Raw genomic sequence first — 18788 nt, 5'->3', positions numbered from 1 at the left:
ATAGACTTCAAGCTGCTTGAACACAGGTGAAGCAGGGAGCCGTATTCTCTCCTCCAATTCACCATCCTCATTTCAAGGGATATGGAGAGGCTCGAGAGACGTTTGTATAGCCTAAGAGCGGGTTGACTGGTTATATCGGTGCCATATCGTGAAGCCATCCCTCTCCAATACCTGTGACAGGTATGAGAGGTGACATAGGTAATGACAGGTAACACAGGTGACAAATGACATGCAACACAGGTAATATGACAGTTCATGACAGGTGGCACAGGTAATGAGGGGCGAGGAGTCACAGATATGAATGTGAAGGGAAGAATGACCAGAATCACATCAAGGAAGGCGTGGGATGAAGTCCTGCATGGAGACCTCTAGGATATGGGACTGAGTAAGGATTGGCCTAATATCGTGATACAGGTAAGCAACTGCTTCTGTGGGGCCATCCTACTCGTATAGTACTGTACAGTACGTATACTGTGCAGGAATCCACTATCCCGTTGCAGCAGACTGTGGTTCACGAGGGTCAGGCCAGCGTCCTATCCACGGTGAGGTGCCCTAGTTTTGGCTCCCAGGTGAACCCTGCAGCTGCTCTACCCAGGGTACATAGTACCACCATGTATAGGCGCCTCATGAGACCTAATCTTAAATATAAACACAGTAATGAGAGGTGACACAGGCAATGACAGGTGACACAGGTATTGGAAGGTAACAAAAGTTGTGTCTGGTAACAGGTAAAGACAGATGACACAGCCAATGACAGGTGACACAGGTATTGAAAGGTAACAGAAGTAATGACTGGTAACAGGTAAAGACAGCTGACAGATAATGACAAGTGACACAGGTATGACAGATGATAGCTACTTGCAATTGGTGGCACATTTACATTTCAGTTTAATCCTGATTTAATCTGCCATTTTTCATACCATCCCAAGCTGCCTTCATTCCACATCAAATTATCCACATTGAACTACTGTTCCACCTTTCCCTTCATCCATCCTTAATCTGCTTCAACCTACCACTCAGCCACCTTCAATTGCAGTCGTTTATTCCATCCCACCCAGTTTCCACACTGTATTCTTTGTTCTTCTTCAGCTTTTGTCTTTCCATTAATTCCTGTTTGACTGGTGATGGTATCAGATGTATATTCACCCTGTCCTAACATCTCTACTGTTCTTTCTCTCACTTGTATATGATTAGAGTTTGTCCTTGTTCAGATTCAGTTCTTTTGTTTCAGTTGTCCAGATTATCTCCAGTCGTTTACTCCTCCTCAGCCTTCACCTACCATCCATCCTTCCATCGCAAATTGATTTTATTCACCCACCTTAAGCTATGCCCTCCTTAACTTCTTCCACCACAGGATATCTTATACATACGATAATATTCTAACTATCTCCAGTCACTTGTATTCTGTACCGAAATATTTCAAATGAGGGATTACATATAACCGTTGTTAACCCTTCAGTACAAGGAGTCTTTCTGGTACTGTATTAACCTGTACAGTATGAAAAGCCTTTCCCAGGTTGAAGAAAATCATCTGGAGGTAACAAAAATTATTCAGTGAAACAACACCCCGGTCTGTATCCTTTTTATTAGCAGTTCTTATTTCCAATCCAGTCGGGCCTGCCATATCTTTGTTCATCTTCAATCTTTCTTCCCATGTCAATTATGTAAGAATTAAACCTGCTTATGGAAATATCATCTGTTCATATACATTAGTGGTATAATTCTTTTATTTCAACAGTTATTCATGTCACTTTGAAATCAAGTCACTGCCAGTTATTTTCTTTCCCCTTATCCATATTTCCATACAGCCTTTCTTCCTGTTCCAGTTCATCCCCGAATAGTTCTTTCTGGTTCATCATTACTCGCCTGCACTCCTTCCATCCATGCCATTCCTTTCCCTATATATAAATTCCTCCAGCATATATTTATTCACCTTCAGTCCATTCTACATACTGTATATATTCTTCCAGCTTATCCATCAGTCCATTCTAGATATATATTCTTCCAGCTTGTCCACATTAATGTACAGTTTTTCTTCTGTCCCGCACATCCCCAAATATAAACTCGTCCAACTTCTTACTCAATTAAAATCCTCCTTTTCATACCCAACCTTAACATGTATTGGTACCCCAGGTGTGCAGCGGGTGGAGGCACGTGTGTGGGTGGAGGCAAGGAGGGAGTTTCAAGGTGCCACGCTGACTTGCCTCGCACAGACGCCCACACCACACCATGCCCACGCCACTACCACCATCCATCCGCGCACTGCATACATCAAACTCAATATCACACGTCAGTATTTTGAGATTTGGAGTTTGAGAATAGGAGATTGGACTCTGGGGTTTGAAGGTTGGAGTTTAGGATTAGGAGACTGGACTCTGGGCTTCAGGGTTGGATTTTGGAATTAGGGGATTGGAGTTTGGGCTTTGAGGGTAGGAGTTATGGATTAGGGGATTGGAATTTGGGATTTGGGAATGGAGTTTGGGCTTTTGGGGTAGGAGCTTCAGATTCGGAGATTGGAGTTCTGGCTTTGAGCATTGGAGTTTTGGGTTTGGGGATTGGCATTTAGGATTTGGGGATTGGAGTTTGGGTTTTGGCTATTAGGGATCCTTACATCATTTATTTACATATGATGTTCTATATTGTGTGAACCTTGACCCCACATGATGACCCAGTGTGAGAAAAGGAACACCACAGTATCATTGTTATGCAACGTATTCTGGGTCCCGACTCCTCGGTTCCAGACACGGTGCGGGCGGGTCAGTGTCAGCAAAGAAAGAAAATACAAACACCACGGGTCAAAAGCACACTTATATATTAACACAAGTCAAATACACACAAGGATCTATGTTCAAAACAAAGGAACTGCAATGACTCAAAATAATCTATCTATTTATCTATCTATAGCCCGACGCCCTAATCCCGCAAAGGGTTGCCGCAGACAAAACGCCTCCACGTCGCTCTATCACCCACCATTTGACTACCCTCCCCCCAAGTCACTCCCCCCTCCCTCATATACCTTTCAACCCCATCCCTCCACCTCATCCTTGGTCTACCCCTCCCTCTCCCTCCCTCCACCTCACCTACATACACCCTCTTAGTCAGTCATTCATCCTTCATTCTCTCCACATGCCCAAACCACCTCAGTGTATTTCTCCTAATCTTCTCAACCACATCCACATCCACATCCACCCCACAACTTCCTTCACTTCTTCATTCGTCAACCTGTCCCTCCATGTCACTCCACATGCTCCACTCAAGTAACTCATTTCCACTGCTCTCACTCTTGACTTGTTCCCCTCTTGCAAAGTCCACGCCTCGCTTCCATACGTCAGGGTAGGGATCACAATACTATCATGCAGTGACTTCTTAACTTCCAAACACACCTCCCTATTTCTCATCACTGCTTTCAGTGAACCAACAACCTTCCTTCCCTGCTGTACCCTTTCACGCACTGCATCCCCCAAAGTTCCATCCTTACTCATCACACTACCCAAGTACTTGAATGCACTCACATTCTCCATATCCTCGCTGTTATGCTGGGCGTTTTTAAGTCGTCTTAAGAACACCAGCTACTGAGCGGGGTCCTCTTTCCGGACAGGAAGTAAAGCACCCACAGAGGAACAGGACATAAAAACCAGGCAGTACACCTTAACACATCTATTACTTTAATTCTGACACCTTGACAATATGGACAAAGAGATATTGGATACTGGTAAAAAACAGGGAATAAAGAATTAGCCTTTAATACAATAGACAAAATGGCACCACAGTAAGTCCCTATTCACTTGTACAGGGATATTTAGTATGGATATTATAGTACCCGAATAATACAGTTTGGCAGAGGTGGCGTTTAATTCACTGAGTCTGTTTCACTGTGGGAGGACGGGATCAGGAATGGGGGAAGCGAATAGTACCATAAGTGGGTAGAATGCAGGTCGTGTCACTCGCGGGAGTTACTTAGTCCCAGTAGCACTGAATCACAGGTTTCTAATGAACCCCACACGCACCTGCTCTAACCCACGTTTTCTTTACGCCCTCCTGTATACGGGTTTTTCTGTTCTGCCAGGTATCGGGTCACTGTACACTGAATGGGTCTATAGTTATTCACTTATCATTCGGGCCGTACTTTATTCTCTCTCACTATACATTACTGTGGTGATTGTTCTCTGTATCAGTGTCACTATGTACCCGTATTTCCTTTGGGTATCACTTTGCTGCGCGTCCTGGGCGCGAGAGAGAGGCCCTACGGGGAGCCCTCCTGAAGGGGGCAGTGCACTGTCCATGGGGGCATCACTGCCCGGGTGGTAGTCGTCGTCGGGGTGCAGGGAGGCCCTTCACTCTGGGGGCCTCAACCTGAGAGGCGGCCCTCATACTGGGGCCGTGTCGATGGGGTGCAGGGAGGCCCTCTGGTCTGGGGGCCTCAACCTGTGGGGTGGCCTTCGGGACTGGGGCCAAACAGCTGTAGGAGGCAGGCCTGGCACCTCTGGCTCCTAGGAGAGAGAGAGAGAGCCTGGGTGGTCTGGGCCTGGGGGCTGCTGGCCAGACCTGGGAGTCCGGAGGCTGCGGCTGCCTGCAGGAAGGAGCGCTGTCAGGTTTGGACTGCGGCGTCGCCTCCGTCGGGTGTCCGTCAGGGACAAGGACCTCCCAGGGGTAAGTGGTAGGGTTTGGACTGGGCCACGCCACCACTCCGCCAGCACCTCTGGGGAATCGCTCCGGTGGGGAGACAAAGGGCGTCCCACGCAGCCGAGAGGAAAGGGGTCGGCCGCGCAAGGGACCTCCTGCTCCAGAAGAGCCTTCGGAGTCACGAATGAGGGGTGTACAGTGGCCACGCCCTCCCCGTCACATACGGTGGCCGTGAACGCAGTTCCGTGACTCCTAGGGCTCGCAGCTGAAGGGCATATGGTGGCTGCTCCTTCCCCGTCATGTACGGTGGCCATGAACGCGGTGCTGCTCCCGAAGGAGGAAGAGGCAGGAGAGGGGTGCACAGGGGCAGCGCCCTCTCCGGTGCATGCTGAGGCCGTGGCCGAGGGTCTGCATACCCTGTCACGCACTAAGGCCGTAGCCGTGTGCCTGCCCACCTGCTGGGAAGCAACTGAAGGGTGTACGGTGGCCGCTCCTTCCCCGTCACGTACGGTGGCCATGAACGCGGTGTTGCCCCCACAGGAGGGAAAGGCAGGAGAGGGGTGCACAGAGGCAGCGTCCTCCCCGGTACGTGCTGAGGTTGTAGCCGAGGGTCTGCTTACCTTTGCATGCACTAAGGCCGTAGCCGTGGGCCTGCCTGCCCTTCGGGAAGTAACTGAGGCGTTAATCCCGTAGGAGGTAATAGCGGATGAGGGGCGTACGGTGGCCGCTACCTCCCCATCACGTATGGTGGCCGTGAACGCGGTTCCACTATTCCTCTCTCTGCCAGTCGGGGCGCGTTCAATAACCAACGCGCCGAGGCCATCCCCAGAGGTGGCTGTGACTGAGGGGCGTATGGTGGCCGCTCCCTCCCCCTTCATGTACAGTGGCCGTGATGGCGGTGTCACAGGGGGAAACAACTGAAGGGCGTACGGTGGCCGCTCCTTCCCCGGTACGTACAGTGGCTGTACCGCGGTGTTGCCTGAGACTGACTCTGGATCAGCCCCACCCTGAGCCTGCCGAGGGTTGCCCCGCCGGCAGGGTCATTGCCTTTTGCCGCTCACCTGGTGTTGTGACGGTTGCGGGGAAGAGGGGCTCTGGGAATAGGTGTCCTGGTGACCCTCTTGTCCTGGGTCACTAACCCCGCTGTGGTGTCCTCCTGGGGTGGTGGTGTGGTGGTGGCTCGGTGGTGGGATGGGGGGTGGCGGGGTGAGTGGCCTGGCGGTGGCGGGTATTTCACTCACCATCCAACCTCACTGTACATTCTGTGACTTCATTCCTTTCAAACACCATAACTTTACTTTTGTTTACATTAACTTTCAGCTTCCTCCTCCTACACACTGTCCCAAATTCATTCACCAAACCTTGCAACTCCCATTCAACTTCATGCAACAATACTGTATCATCAGCAAACAGCAACACCGGAATCTTCCAAATCTCACCCTCATTCATTAGAACCACCCCCACATCCACTGCCCTGCCTTGCACCTCCTTTACAACCCCATCCATGTATATATTAAACAGCCATGGAGACATCACACAACCCTGTTTCAGTCCTACACTGAGATCAAAGAACTCACTCAGCTCACCATCCACTCTCACCATAGCCCTAGCTCCTTCGTACATACTTTTCACAGCACTCAACAATTTCCCCTCTGCTCCATATATTCTTAATACCTTTCACATACCTTGCCTATCTATTCTGTCATAAGCTTTCTCCAAGTCCATGAAGGCAACATACACACTCTTTCCCTTCTCTAGATACTTCTCCACTAAACATCTTAGAACAAATATCTGATCTACACATCCTTTTCCCCTCCTAAATCCCCTTTGTTCTTCTCCAACTAGCTCCTCTGTCATATGCCTAACCCTATCAATGAGTATTCTACGATATATTTTTCCAGTCACACTAAGAAGGCAAATACCCCTATGGTTACCACATACTTCTCTCTCCCCATTTCCTTTGTATAAAGGAACAATTATACCTGATTTCCAGTCCTCTGGAACCCTTCCCTCTTCCCAAGCCAATCTACACAACTTCCATATCCACTCCACAACAATCTCACCCCCATACCTCAGCATTTCACCACACACTCCGTCAGTTCCTGAGGCCTTTCCCAACTTGATCTTCTTCATTGCTTCCACTACTTCCACCCTGCTGATCTCTTCCTCCCTCCTCTCATCTCTTCTTCTCCCAGCCATTCCCCAACCACTTATACTCGCACTGCTCTCACTTTCTACATTCAACAAATCCTCAAAATGCTCCTTCCATCTCCTCAATTTCTCTCTCTTCTCCACCAACAATCTATTATTCATATCTTTCACTCCCCTACTATTTCCCCTTTCACACTGCCTTACTTTCTTTACCTCCTTCCAAAACAGTTTCTTACTCTCCCTCCATTTCACACTCAGATTCCTCCCAAACTCTTCATCCACTTTCTTCTTACTCTCCTTCACCATTCTCTTCACCTCCCTTCTCCTGCTTACATATACCTCTCTCTTCTCTCTCTCATCTTCTCCCCTACCTCTGCTCGCTAACCATTCACTATATGCCTTCTTCTTTTGTTCCATAGCTCGTTTCACCTCATCATTCCACCATGCTGTCCCTTGCACACCCTTGCATCTCCTCCTCACTCCACAAACCACCTCATACACAGCGCCTATCTCTTCCGTGAAAATGTTACATCTTCCACCCCTTCCATCTGCTCTAACTCATACCTTCCCAGTCTTTCTTCCACTATGCTCTTATACTCTGCCATTTTCTCACTCTCTTGCAATTTCTCCACTCTTGTCAGAGGAGCCATTTCCTCCTATCTTCCCCTTCGTCTCCTCAACCATTTTCTTTGCAGCTTTACCTTGGCCATCAGTAAGTGATGGTCAGAGACTCCATTCCCCCACCCTCTCCACACTCTTGCATCCAACATTTGTCTTCTCATTCGCTCATCCACACACACACATAGTCTATCATTGCCTTTCGTTCAACAAGCTCACCATCCATCCTCTTCATTACTCTCCATGTATACTGGTGGATCATCTTATGGCGAAAGTAGGTGCCAACCCCTTACCAGCACAGATGTCCACCAAAGCACTACCATTCCCATCTACTTCAGCTGGCACACCCCACTGACCAACCACTCCATCCACTCGTACATTCCCAACTTTGCCATTCATGTCTCCAATCAAAAACACTCTCTCGCTCCTCTCAGGTTTGTCCATACATGCTTCTACTTTCGCCCAAAACTCATCTTTCACTCTTGCCACTCGGTCCTCTGTCGGAGCATACACACATACAATCGCCCACGCTTGTATACCTACTTTCATCCTCACCCATACAATCCTTGCACCCACTGTTCCATACTCTCTTATATTCTCCTTCCACTTCTTGCTTATCATCAGACATATTCCCTCTCTAGCCTCTACCTAGTTCAGCAAGTCTTACCCTTTACACGGTATTACACCTCCCTGGTATGCAGTGTTACAAGAAAGGCGGCACAAAGATGTTAGACAATGCGCAGTATATCGTTGCTCTGATGCGTAGGACAGTATATCTCCGGTCCTTAGCTCTAAGTATCCGCGTCACAGGTATGAGATCCTAACTAATACAATGTATCTGCGTGACAGTTACGAGGCCCTAAGTAGTCTTAGTTCTTACACACTTTATGGGGGAGAGACCATATAATGTCGGGCGCTAGGTATGACAGGTGTGTACTGTCCGAAATTATTATATAGCCTGGGTCTAGCGCTAGGTGTCTGCGTGACAGGCATGAGTTCCTGGATAATATAATGCATCCGAATGGCCTGGATAGTGTCCTAGCTAACCTCTTTCTACACCCGCGATACAAGGGACGGAAATACACACTGCCTTGCACTGACCGCTATGGGAGGGGAGGGGGGGAAGGTATGGGGAGAGTGAGTACACTGGGGAGAGCGGGACAGAGGAGGGATGCGGACACTGGGGAAGGTCACACTGGGGATTGTGGTTCCATGAGGAAGCGAGTAACACTGGAGAGGGTGGTCACTGTAGGGAAACTGTCCTGTATATGGGCATCGGGCACTCTGCGCGAGCAGTAGGGTTCACTAGGGCGAATCACACTGGGGAGGGTTGAGAGAGAGTATCACTAAGGCTCGGGGACAGGGGGAGGACCTTCATGAGGGCCAAGTCACTGGGGAGGGATTCAGGAAGGACACCAACAGGAATCTACTACTCACAGTTCTGGTGGAGTGGAGGATAGGCCCATGGGACAGGAAGACCTATTCCGGGAGCTTCAGGTGTTGGCCCGGCGTGGAAGGCAGGGCTCCCGGTGAGTAGTATAGGGGCAGGTGTTCTACAGGGTCGCCACAAGTCCTCGAGGAGTAAGTGGGTGGTATACGGGGCAGCTCCCTAGCCGCGGCGGCCCAGCAGGAGGACGGGCTCTCAGGGCTAGGGCCGAAGAGGCCCAGGAGCCGCACTGCTTGGCACCGGCCCTTCGTCGTAGTCAGGGTCCTGGGGGAGGACCCGGGGAGGCCCAGGGCTGGGGTCAGGTGTGGAGAGGGTGGTGCCCGGGGCGAGCTGCTGGGGCGTCCTGCTGGGGCAGCTGTCCGAGCGGGGCCGCGGTCTCGCTGTCATGAGGAGGCTGTCAGGGGTGAGTTGTGGCCTCTCGCCCTGGAGGAGTCTGACAACACCGGGGGCTGCAGGGACAGGACACCGACTCTCGGGGACGTCACCTCTGCTCCGGCCTCTGGTGGGGTCCCTGAAAAGAGACAGGAGTTGTCCTCTGGTGGAGGGGGATGGACAGAGGGACACCTTACTTCGCCACCGGAGGAGTGGTCAGGGTGGGAGGTGCCTGCTTCTACCAGAGCCTGGAGATGGACTGAGGGAGAGCAGTCGGGGACCGACTCTCTGGATTCCACAGGCCCTGATGGTGGGGAGAAGGCACCCAATGGATATGCCCAGCTATTGCCACAGCTCCGACTGAGGCTACACTCTGGCCGTTGTTCTGACAACAGGGAGAGGGCGCCCAATGGATATGCCCAGCTATGGCCACAGCTCTGACGGAGGCTGCTTTCCGGCCGTTGTCCCGAAGGTGGGGAGAAGGCACCTGATGGATATGCCCGGCTCTCGCCACAACTCCAACAGAGGCTGCTCTCCGGCCCTTGGTCTGTAGACAGGGAGAAGGCACCCGATGTATATGCCTGGCTATTGCCACAGCTCCGACGGAGGCTGCTCATTTGGTTATGGGACTCCTGTCCCGGAGACAGCTCTAATGGACCGCGATGGTGCATCCGCTGCTCCTGGTGGGGGATAGCAGTCCTTGAGGCTCCTCTTGAGTTCTTTATTAAATAGGAGGCCAATCCAGGGTACTCAGCCTCTGAGGGTCTGCTTGGGAGCTTGCCTTTGCAAGTCCCACCCCGATTCTGGCGAGCGTTCCCTCTGCCACAGTGTAGTGTCCTTTTCCTGCATACTGCCAGGTGGTCTGGCTGCAGGGAAGAGGGGCGTCGGGGCGCGAGGGATATAAGACGCTTTAGTCCGGAAGCTGTGACAGGTGAGCCAGCCTCCCTGTCATCTCCTAGTGGGATGGGTATCACTCCCCTGTACTCTCCTTCTGGGGTGGTGGTGGCCGGCTCGCCTTGCAGCACGGGTATTTCAGTCATGGTACTGTGAGAAAGCTTTTACCATCCTGCTATGATGTGTGTTGTAGTTCATTCTGCTTGTGTTCCCTCTTCCTGTGTTTTACCAGCCAACCATTTCCCCTGTTGCTTTCCCTGTATCTGCAGCAGCTCACCCTGCTTCCATAGCACTTCACCCCGACACCCATACCTTCACTTCCATTCCATCTCACCCTGACACCCTTACCTTCACTTTAATAGCACCTCACCTTGTCAGCCATACTTTTCATTTCCATAGGAGCTCACTGTGACACCCATACCCTCACTTCCATAGCACCTCAACCTGACACATATCCTTACTTTCATTGCATCTTACCCAGACACCAATACTTTCACTTCCATAGCACCTCACTCAGACACCCATACTTTCACTTCCTTAGCACCTCACTCAGACACCCATACTTTCACTTCTGTAGCACCTCACTCAGACACCCATACTTTCACTTCCATAGCTCCTCACTCAGACACTCATATCTTCACTTCCATATCACTTCATTCAGACACCCATACTTTCACTTCCATAGCACCTCTCCCTGACACCCATACCGTCACTTCCATAGCACCTCAGTCAGACACCCATACTTTCACTTCCATAGCACCCCAGACATCTATAGTTTCACTTCCATAGCACCTCACCCTGACACCCATACCATCACTTCCCAAGCAACTATAGTGTGCTCATTTTAAATAAGTGGAGATTTTTGTCCTTTTGCAGTTTATTTCACATAGCTCAGTGGGAAAAAAAGACAGTGTTATGTCTTTACATCCATCTCATATATCTCATCCTAATTAACATCATATTCCAGTGTCAGTCTTTAGTAATGGTTCAACATCCATGATGAAATGAGGGCAAATTTATGCCTGTTTAAAGCAAATGAGGTATAATTCAAACCCACAGCCATCTTCCCCCACCTCCTTTCCATTAGTTCACTACCCCTACAGCTATATCCCATTCCACTTTAAATACATTGAACTAAGACTCATACCCTTCCAGACCAGTCCATATTCCCTTAACTAAGCCCATCACCTGTAACTGTCTTTCTTTTTGGAAGGACTACAGTTACAGATGTTCCTGGTGTATGGGTATCTTTGGTTGGTGACAGTTATTAGAGTTTTGTTTTGTACTCTCAGAAGTTTCAGCATTTAAGTCCTGGAGGCTGTATTTATTGCTGTGGGGAAACTAAGATCATGGTTTTTGCTAGAATTTTAATTCCTCCAGGAAAAAACAGAATCTTCTTAGAGAACTTCATGCCGTTGGTCGTCTGATATTTCATTGTTTATGTGCTGCTTGGTCATTCTGTGGAAATTTATGTGACTAAGAATTTCACGAATTTTCTGATGTGATATTTTGTGTCTCATCCTCATAATGTTATCATATTTTATCACTCTCATGCTACTAGTGTAAATTTATCTCATTTTTCCCCAGATTCTTTTAACACACACACATACACTCTCTCTCTCTGTTTCTCTTTCTCTCATATATATATATATGCCAGGCAGAGGGACCACTGACGCCATATTCATTGTTCGATAGCTTCAGGAAAAACACAGTATATAGGAAAGAAAAGGGAGCTGTACTTTGTTTTTGTTGATTTAGAGAAGGCCTTTGACAAAGCCCCTAGAGAAGTGGTGAAGTGAGCAATGAGAAAGCTTGGGATGGAAGAGTGGATGGTTAGGGTGGTTATGGCCATGTATATGGGTGCTCGCACCCAGGTAAGGATGAATGGAGATTTGAGTGATGAGTTTTCTGTGAATGTTGGTGTGCACCAGGGGTCAGTTTTGATCCCCCTGTTGTTTTTCATGGTACTTGAAGCCCTCTCATGTGACTCCAGAAATGGACTCCCTTGGGAGATGTTGTATGATGATTTGGTGTTGATTGGAGAGAATGAAAGGGAGATGGAGGAAGGATTTAGGAAGTGGAGGGATGGTATGAGGCACAAGGGCTTAAGAGTAAGTGCAGATAAAGCAAAAATGATGGTATCTAGGGCTGGTGGAGGTACTGTCAAGGAAGAGGGAGAGTGGCCATGTGCAGTTTGCCACAAGGGTGTGGGAAGTACTTTAATTCCATCTTATGCAGTGTTTGTGATAAGTGGGTGCATATGAGATGTAGTGATATTAAAGGTAGACTGTGAGACAATGCTGATTTTATGTGTGTAGTGTGTAGGGGAGAGCAGGTGGAGATTGTCGTGTGTGAAAGGACTGAACTTGCTGGTGAGTCTCTTGAGTGTGTGGTAGAGTTTTGTTATTTGGGAGACATGTTATGTGCTGGAGGTGGGGCTGGAGCTAGCTCAGTGGCTGGAGTGGGAAGTGGTTGGAAGATGTTCAGGGAGCTGTTGCCTCTCTTGACATTGAAAGGTCTCTCCCTCCTTGTTAATGGATCTTTGCATGCAGCATGTGTTAAAATTGTAATGCTGTATGGTAATGAGACCTGGGCAAAGGAAGAGAATATTCGCAGCCCCAAATGTACAGAATTGACAATGATTAGGTGGATGTGCAATGCGTGTGTGAGGCCTGGGGGGACTAGGTTTACGATGGAAGAATTGAGGGGTAGGATGGGACTGGAGTTATTGATGTTGTGATGAGGAGAGGTAGATTGAGGTGGTTTGGGCATGCAGAAAGGATGGGGGATGATAATTGGGTGCAGAAAGTTAGAAGCATTAGTATTAGGGGTGGGATTGCAAGGGGTAGACCGAAAAAGACCTGGGACGAGGTCATTAAGTGTGACCTCAGGGTTAAGGGACTGAACAGGGAGGCTGCCAGAGATCGAGCAGCATGGAGAGCCACCATTAGGTGACCAAGCCAATGCATGCAAGCATATTGGAGCCTTCAAAAATGAAACAAAATGAAACTAAATGAAACGAGGTGAAGGAGAGAGACATGTTCATGTGGTGACACTGATATGCTTGGGCAACTCAGCTGTTGTAAGGTTCTATGGATGTCCCTCAACTCTCTCCCTGTCTCCCTGAAAATAGGGTGATGGACTATAGAAGAACTTCTACCTGTAGTCCAGTGGCCTGACATTTAGATGAACCTAGAACCTTAACAAAAACATCCTAATATGCATCTGTTCATTTGTTTCTTTATAAAGACTCCAACGTGCTTACATGCACCAGCCTTGGTCACCTAATGGCAGCTCTCCATGGTGCTCAATCTCTAGCAGCCTCTACTTGGTTCTTTATCCCTGAGGTCACACTCCATGACCTCATCCCATGTGTCTTCTTTCTACCTTGGTCTACCTCTTGCATCTATACCCTCAGTGTTCACACTACTCACCCTCTGCAACCAACTGTCATCCTCCATCCTCTCAATATGCCCAAACCATCTCAGTCTACCCCATCTCATCACAGCACTAATACATTCAAGTCCCATCCTTCCTTTCAACTCCTCATAATCCTTTATGCCCTCCCCCAGGCCTGTCATTCAAGGACACACCACACATCCATTTCATCATTAACATCTCTGTAAATTTCAGCCAAGAAATATCCTCTTCATTTACTGCTTAGGCTCACTACCAATCACCATTCTACTCATTACACATGCCGCATTCAAGGGCCCCTTAGCATAAAGGGAGAGCTCTTTCAGCATCAGGAGGAGCAGCAACTCCTTGAGCTTCTTTCAATCACTCCTCGCTCTTGCCATTGAAATAGCTTCAACCCAACCTCCAGCATATATCATATGTCCCCCAAACAACAAAACTCTTTCATACACTCAAGAGACTCTCTTCACACCTCTCTGCCTCTACATGGTCTCCCTTACGTACTGCACACACAAAATCAGCATTATTTTGCTGCCTACATCTAATACCGCTACATATCTTATGCACTCACTTATCACAAACACTACATAAAACCGAGTTGCTTCCTACACTCTTGTGTCAAACTGTGCATAGTCTGACTCCCTCTGCTTTGATATTACCACCACCTACCCTAGATATAATCACCTTTTTTAATCAGCATTTACTCTCAACCCTTGAACCCCATTTCATCTCTCCACTTCCCATATCTTTCCTCTACTACCCTCACTCTCCACAATCAGCACCAAGTCATCAGCATGCAACATCTTCCATGGGAGTCCAGTACCTTTAAGCTCTACTATAATCAAAAGGGGTTTAAGATTGACCCCTGACACATCCCAACATTCACGAAAAACTCATCACTCAAACGCCCATTCACTTTCACCTGGGTGCAAGCACCTTTATGCGTAGCCATGACCAATCTAACCAACCACTCGTCAGTCCTAAGATTTCTCATTTCCAGCTTCATCACCTCCCTAGGAACTCTGTCAAAGCCCTTCTGTAAATCAATAAAAACAAAGTGCCCCCTAAAACTCTTTCTTCCTTCCTGTATATGTTTCCTGAAGCTGTCAGACAATAAATATTGCATCAATGTTCCCTTTACCCAGCATAAACCCAAATAGCACCTGTCCATTTGTCTATCCCTTTGTTTCTAATTTATCTACCTTCATCCCCAGTACCACCATTGGAAGTGCAGATCTTAGGCTCCCTGTCTGGAGTGTCTGCTGGTGCCACGCTAAGGCTTGTGTGTCGTGCAGCTGGCTCTCACCCTCCCGCCAGACTCACTTGGTGGCGAGGACACACTCATCTTACTCAGGTCTCCAAAGCGGTGAGTAAGTGGGTTTTTAAGAGGCTTGTATGCACCCCTACTCAAGTCAGTACTTACTCTCTTCTCACTCACACCTGTCTTATTCACTCAAATATGTTAGCCAGTAAGTAAGTGGGTTTTAGGAGGCATTTAAACTTGCTTGCAAATACTCTTACTGAACGAGAGTAAAAGTCCTGTAATCCTAATGGCAGGGGACTGAGGGTCTTTTGAACTTTTTTTTTTTTTTTTTTTTTGACTATTGGGAGGGACTTTTGAAAACATTAGAAATATGAACATGATCATTAAATAAGCACTTAAAATGATATGGGTTGTTTTACTCATCGTAAATGCATAAAAAGTGTAGCTGAATAGTTGCAGGCAGGCACATCCAAGTCCAAGAGCGAGTCCAAGCCAGATAAATCTATAGATAAAGCCCAGAGGAAAAAAATCCACTTGATTCGCTCAGTTTTCACTCAGTTCACTCAACAGTAACTTACTGTAATTCACTAAATTTTCACTCAATACACTTAAATTTATCCATCCATCCATCTATCATCCAATCCTACATTGCCTCATGAGGAGTGTAGGAGCCCGGGGCTAGGCAGTTGGTCTTGACATTTAAGATGAGAGTGACCAGCCTCACTTATCCCTGAGTGGCATTACATGAGCAATCAACCCCAACCACCCCTTGGATATAAACCTTCACCGGCTCAATCCGACTAGAGTGCAATAATTACCAACTAAACCACCAGGTGCCAAAATTTGGCTATATGGTTACCACCCAGCATAGTTAATGGTTTCCTGGTGTACAGGAAACCATTTGGCTTGTCAATCAGTGTAGAGTCACCTACAGGCAGAAGGAAAAGGAAAGAATGAAGGAAAGAAAGACAGAAGAGGGAGTGTAAAGTCACCCGTAGGCAGAAGGACAAGGAAAGAATGAAGGAAAGAAAGACAGAAGAGGATGGAAGGAAAGAAGGATGGAAGAGAGGAAAGGGCAGACACCCGAGAGCAGCATTACTTTGAGTGAGTGGATGGTGAGTGCCCCCACCTAGCACATATTACAGCACTTAAAATTGTCTGCCACCTCAAAAAATTTGGAGCATTAGCATATTGGATTATTGGTGGTCGGATTAAAGGACTTCTACTGTACTTTGCTTTCTTCATATTCTTGCATGCTTACTTTGCTAATTATCGCACACCTTTCTTACTGATTGAAGTCTCTAAGACAGTGAATGGAGTTTGAGGATGGCCTTTATGTTTGCTTAGTCACATTCATGCTTAGCTGCCTCAAATTGTTCATTTTGCCTGCATGCTTACTGTACTCTCTGATAGCGACACTGCTTATTCACTTACACTTATTTAGGTCTTTTGAGTGGGTACCTTTTACAGTATATGCTTGTTCATAAGTTATTCATACTAAACCACCTTACTTCATCCATATTACTCACATTTTTAATCCCAACAAACTCACAGTGCTTTTTCACTGACATCTTATTTTTGGTCTCTAAAGTGGTGTGTAAGTGGAAGAGTTTGGGTAGCTGTGTTTGCTAGTGGAGAGATGTATATGTTACTTATTATATATGCTCTTCTTGGAATATACAGTGACTTAGTATTTAACAGGTATTCCAACCAGTTTGTATGGTCATGGTTGCTACTTGTATTAATGCTCAGTAGGCGATATTTTATTGCCACTATACTATGCTGAATAGACAGGAATCTGTAATGTCCACATGATATTTTCATCATTTATTCTCTGAGGTTTTTATTGTGTTGAAAGTGACAGAAAAGTAAAGGTCATTTAAGTGCTTAAATGTGATTGAACTCCATCTGTCATTTCAGAATGTGATGCCGCAGTAGAATAGACTTCTTATTATAAATCAGCTGATATTTTATTCCAAGACTCTCATTGTATATTCCAAGACTCTCATTGTAGTTACAGTTTCAGATGTTCTGGTCAGTCTGTTGCTCAAGTTTCTGCAAGATGTGCCTTAAGACTGCTTGCAGCTGACTGCTGAATACACTAACAGACTATGATTCTTTAGGGCCAGTATGGTCATGATTGTGTTATTTATATGGGTATTGTTTTCAGACTGCTAGATTTACTCAGAGATGTCTCCTGCTCTGTGTGTCCTTTATGTTTATCAAATACATTAATGGAGCAGCTTCCTTTGACTGAAGTGCATTCATCTCTCAATATAGCAGTTTTAGATATCGGTAGCTAGTCCCTGGGATGACAGGATCCTTTCCATCTACTACACTGCTACCACTTGTCCAGCACATTTAGCCCTGGACTGATGTGGACAACCAAGTCTGGTAGCTCGTGCCCTCCAGTGTTTTTGTTAGTGCCTTCTTTTCTTGTTGAGGCTGGTGCTATAGGAAAATGAGACATCCTTTCCATACTCTTACGTATTTTGTCCAGTTGATGAAGTAAAGTGCCCCTTATGTGAAATCTAGTAAGGTTTCCTTCCACTGTGAGTGCATGTATTCTTTTGACTAATTGTTGTAAACAATGGTACGACTTGTAATCAGCACAAATGAAGTGTTGGATGCCACGACCAAAGCTGAACATTCATTTTAAGTGGTACAGTAAGTTTCATAGCCACTCTCACAAACTCTCTCTAGCACAGATGATATATAATATGCAACTTTGTTTGTTTGAGCCAGGACTACCTTGAGGCTTGGCATACAGTTGAATGGGCAGTAGTAATCAAGAAAAATTGTGTGACTGTTGTGACAGCATTTATCTGAGTTTATGGAATGACTCCAGACAAGGTGGTATCCAATTAGGAAATTTTTTTTTCCATCCAGTTATGTTTTTCTCCAATTATACTTTTTAAGTTAAGACATGTGTTTCTTCATTCATTTTACATTTCTCTTTGAACAGATGGAAAGGATCTAGCAGATTCTTCAAAACTGTGAATGAATTATTTGTACAGTTAGAGTCCAAGCCCAGAAAGGCTTGACATATATAAGGTTCTTGTGTTGCATGAGTTCTTTCCTGTAAGGCATGGGCTTTTTGGAGGATGAAGATGACATTCATAATGATGACAACAGTGTTTATACTGTTGATGATAATGATACACCAACAGATTGAGGACGGTGGTAATGTAACAACAGCAACCCTGACAACGATAGCCCGTCGTGAACATGATGGTACCACCTTGGCCTGCACTGCCACCAACCCTCTAATGCCGGATACCCCCATTACACATACCGTCAAGCTTAAAGTCTTCTGTAAGTATCAACATTCTCAAGCTCCTGCAACTAAATCTCAGCTGAAGGAGAATAACAGAACTTTCCTCACCGTGAGAGGGCAATTGGTAACACAAATAACACTGTCTGGCTGTTATGACTATCAGCTCAGTAATATTATCAAGGGTTAGCCAGCATGGAAAAACCAGAAGTACTGTGCTGCCCATGAAAGGGTACAATAAATGTCTTTGTCACTTTTTTCTTAGCAGAAACAGAGTTTTATTCAGTCTGGGGGAGATGTTTTGAACATGAGGTTGGATATAACCTAAATTAACTCCTTCATGTATAGATCTATCTACCTCTCTATTGCCAGATGCCTTAATCCTGTAAGGGGTGGCCATAAACAAATAATCTCCATGTCGCCCTGGCCCCCGCCATTACACTGCCTTGCTCCCATCTCACCCCCCACCCCTCACTCATATACCTCTCCACTCCATCCCTCCATCTCATCCTTGGCCTCACCCTCCCTCACTTACATACACTCTCCTCATCAGTCTCTCACTCTCCATCCTCTCCACATGGCCAAACCACCTCAGTGTGTTTCTCCTAGCACTTCCTATCACATCCACATCCACACCACAATGCTCCTTCACATCCTCATTTGTCAGTCTGTCTCTCCATGTGACTCCACATGCTCCCCTCAAATAACTCATTTCCACTGCTCTCAAT

At 46.9% G+C, this 18788-nt stretch overlaps 1 protein-coding gene across 1 annotated transcript in view; it reads left to right on the top strand.

The window, feature by feature from the left end:
- Positions 1–18788, top strand: part of LOC145413260 (uncharacterized) — an 82916-nt gene that overhangs the window by 33373 nt on the left and 30755 nt on the right. Inside the window, exons 5-7 of the mRNA XM_080282989.1 lie at positions 2134–2289; positions 14737–14888; positions 17957–18101. Of these exons, the coding sequence (XP_080139115.1) occupies positions 2134–2289; positions 14737–14888; positions 17957–18101 (453 nt within the window). The remainder of the gene's footprint in view (positions 1–2133; positions 2290–14736; positions 14889–17956; positions 18102–18788) is intronic.

This window comes from Coenobita brevimanus, chromosome 95 (genome assembly GCF_032717465.1).
Source record: "Coenobita brevimanus isolate Jiangsu-jjx chromosome 95, ASM3271746v2, whole genome shotgun sequence".
Classification (NCBI taxonomy): Eukaryota; Metazoa; Arthropoda; class Malacostraca; order Decapoda; family Coenobitidae; genus Coenobita; species Coenobita brevimanus.
The sequence above is the reverse complement of the archived record's forward strand: the minus strand, read 5'-3'. Positions and strand labels throughout refer to the sequence as shown.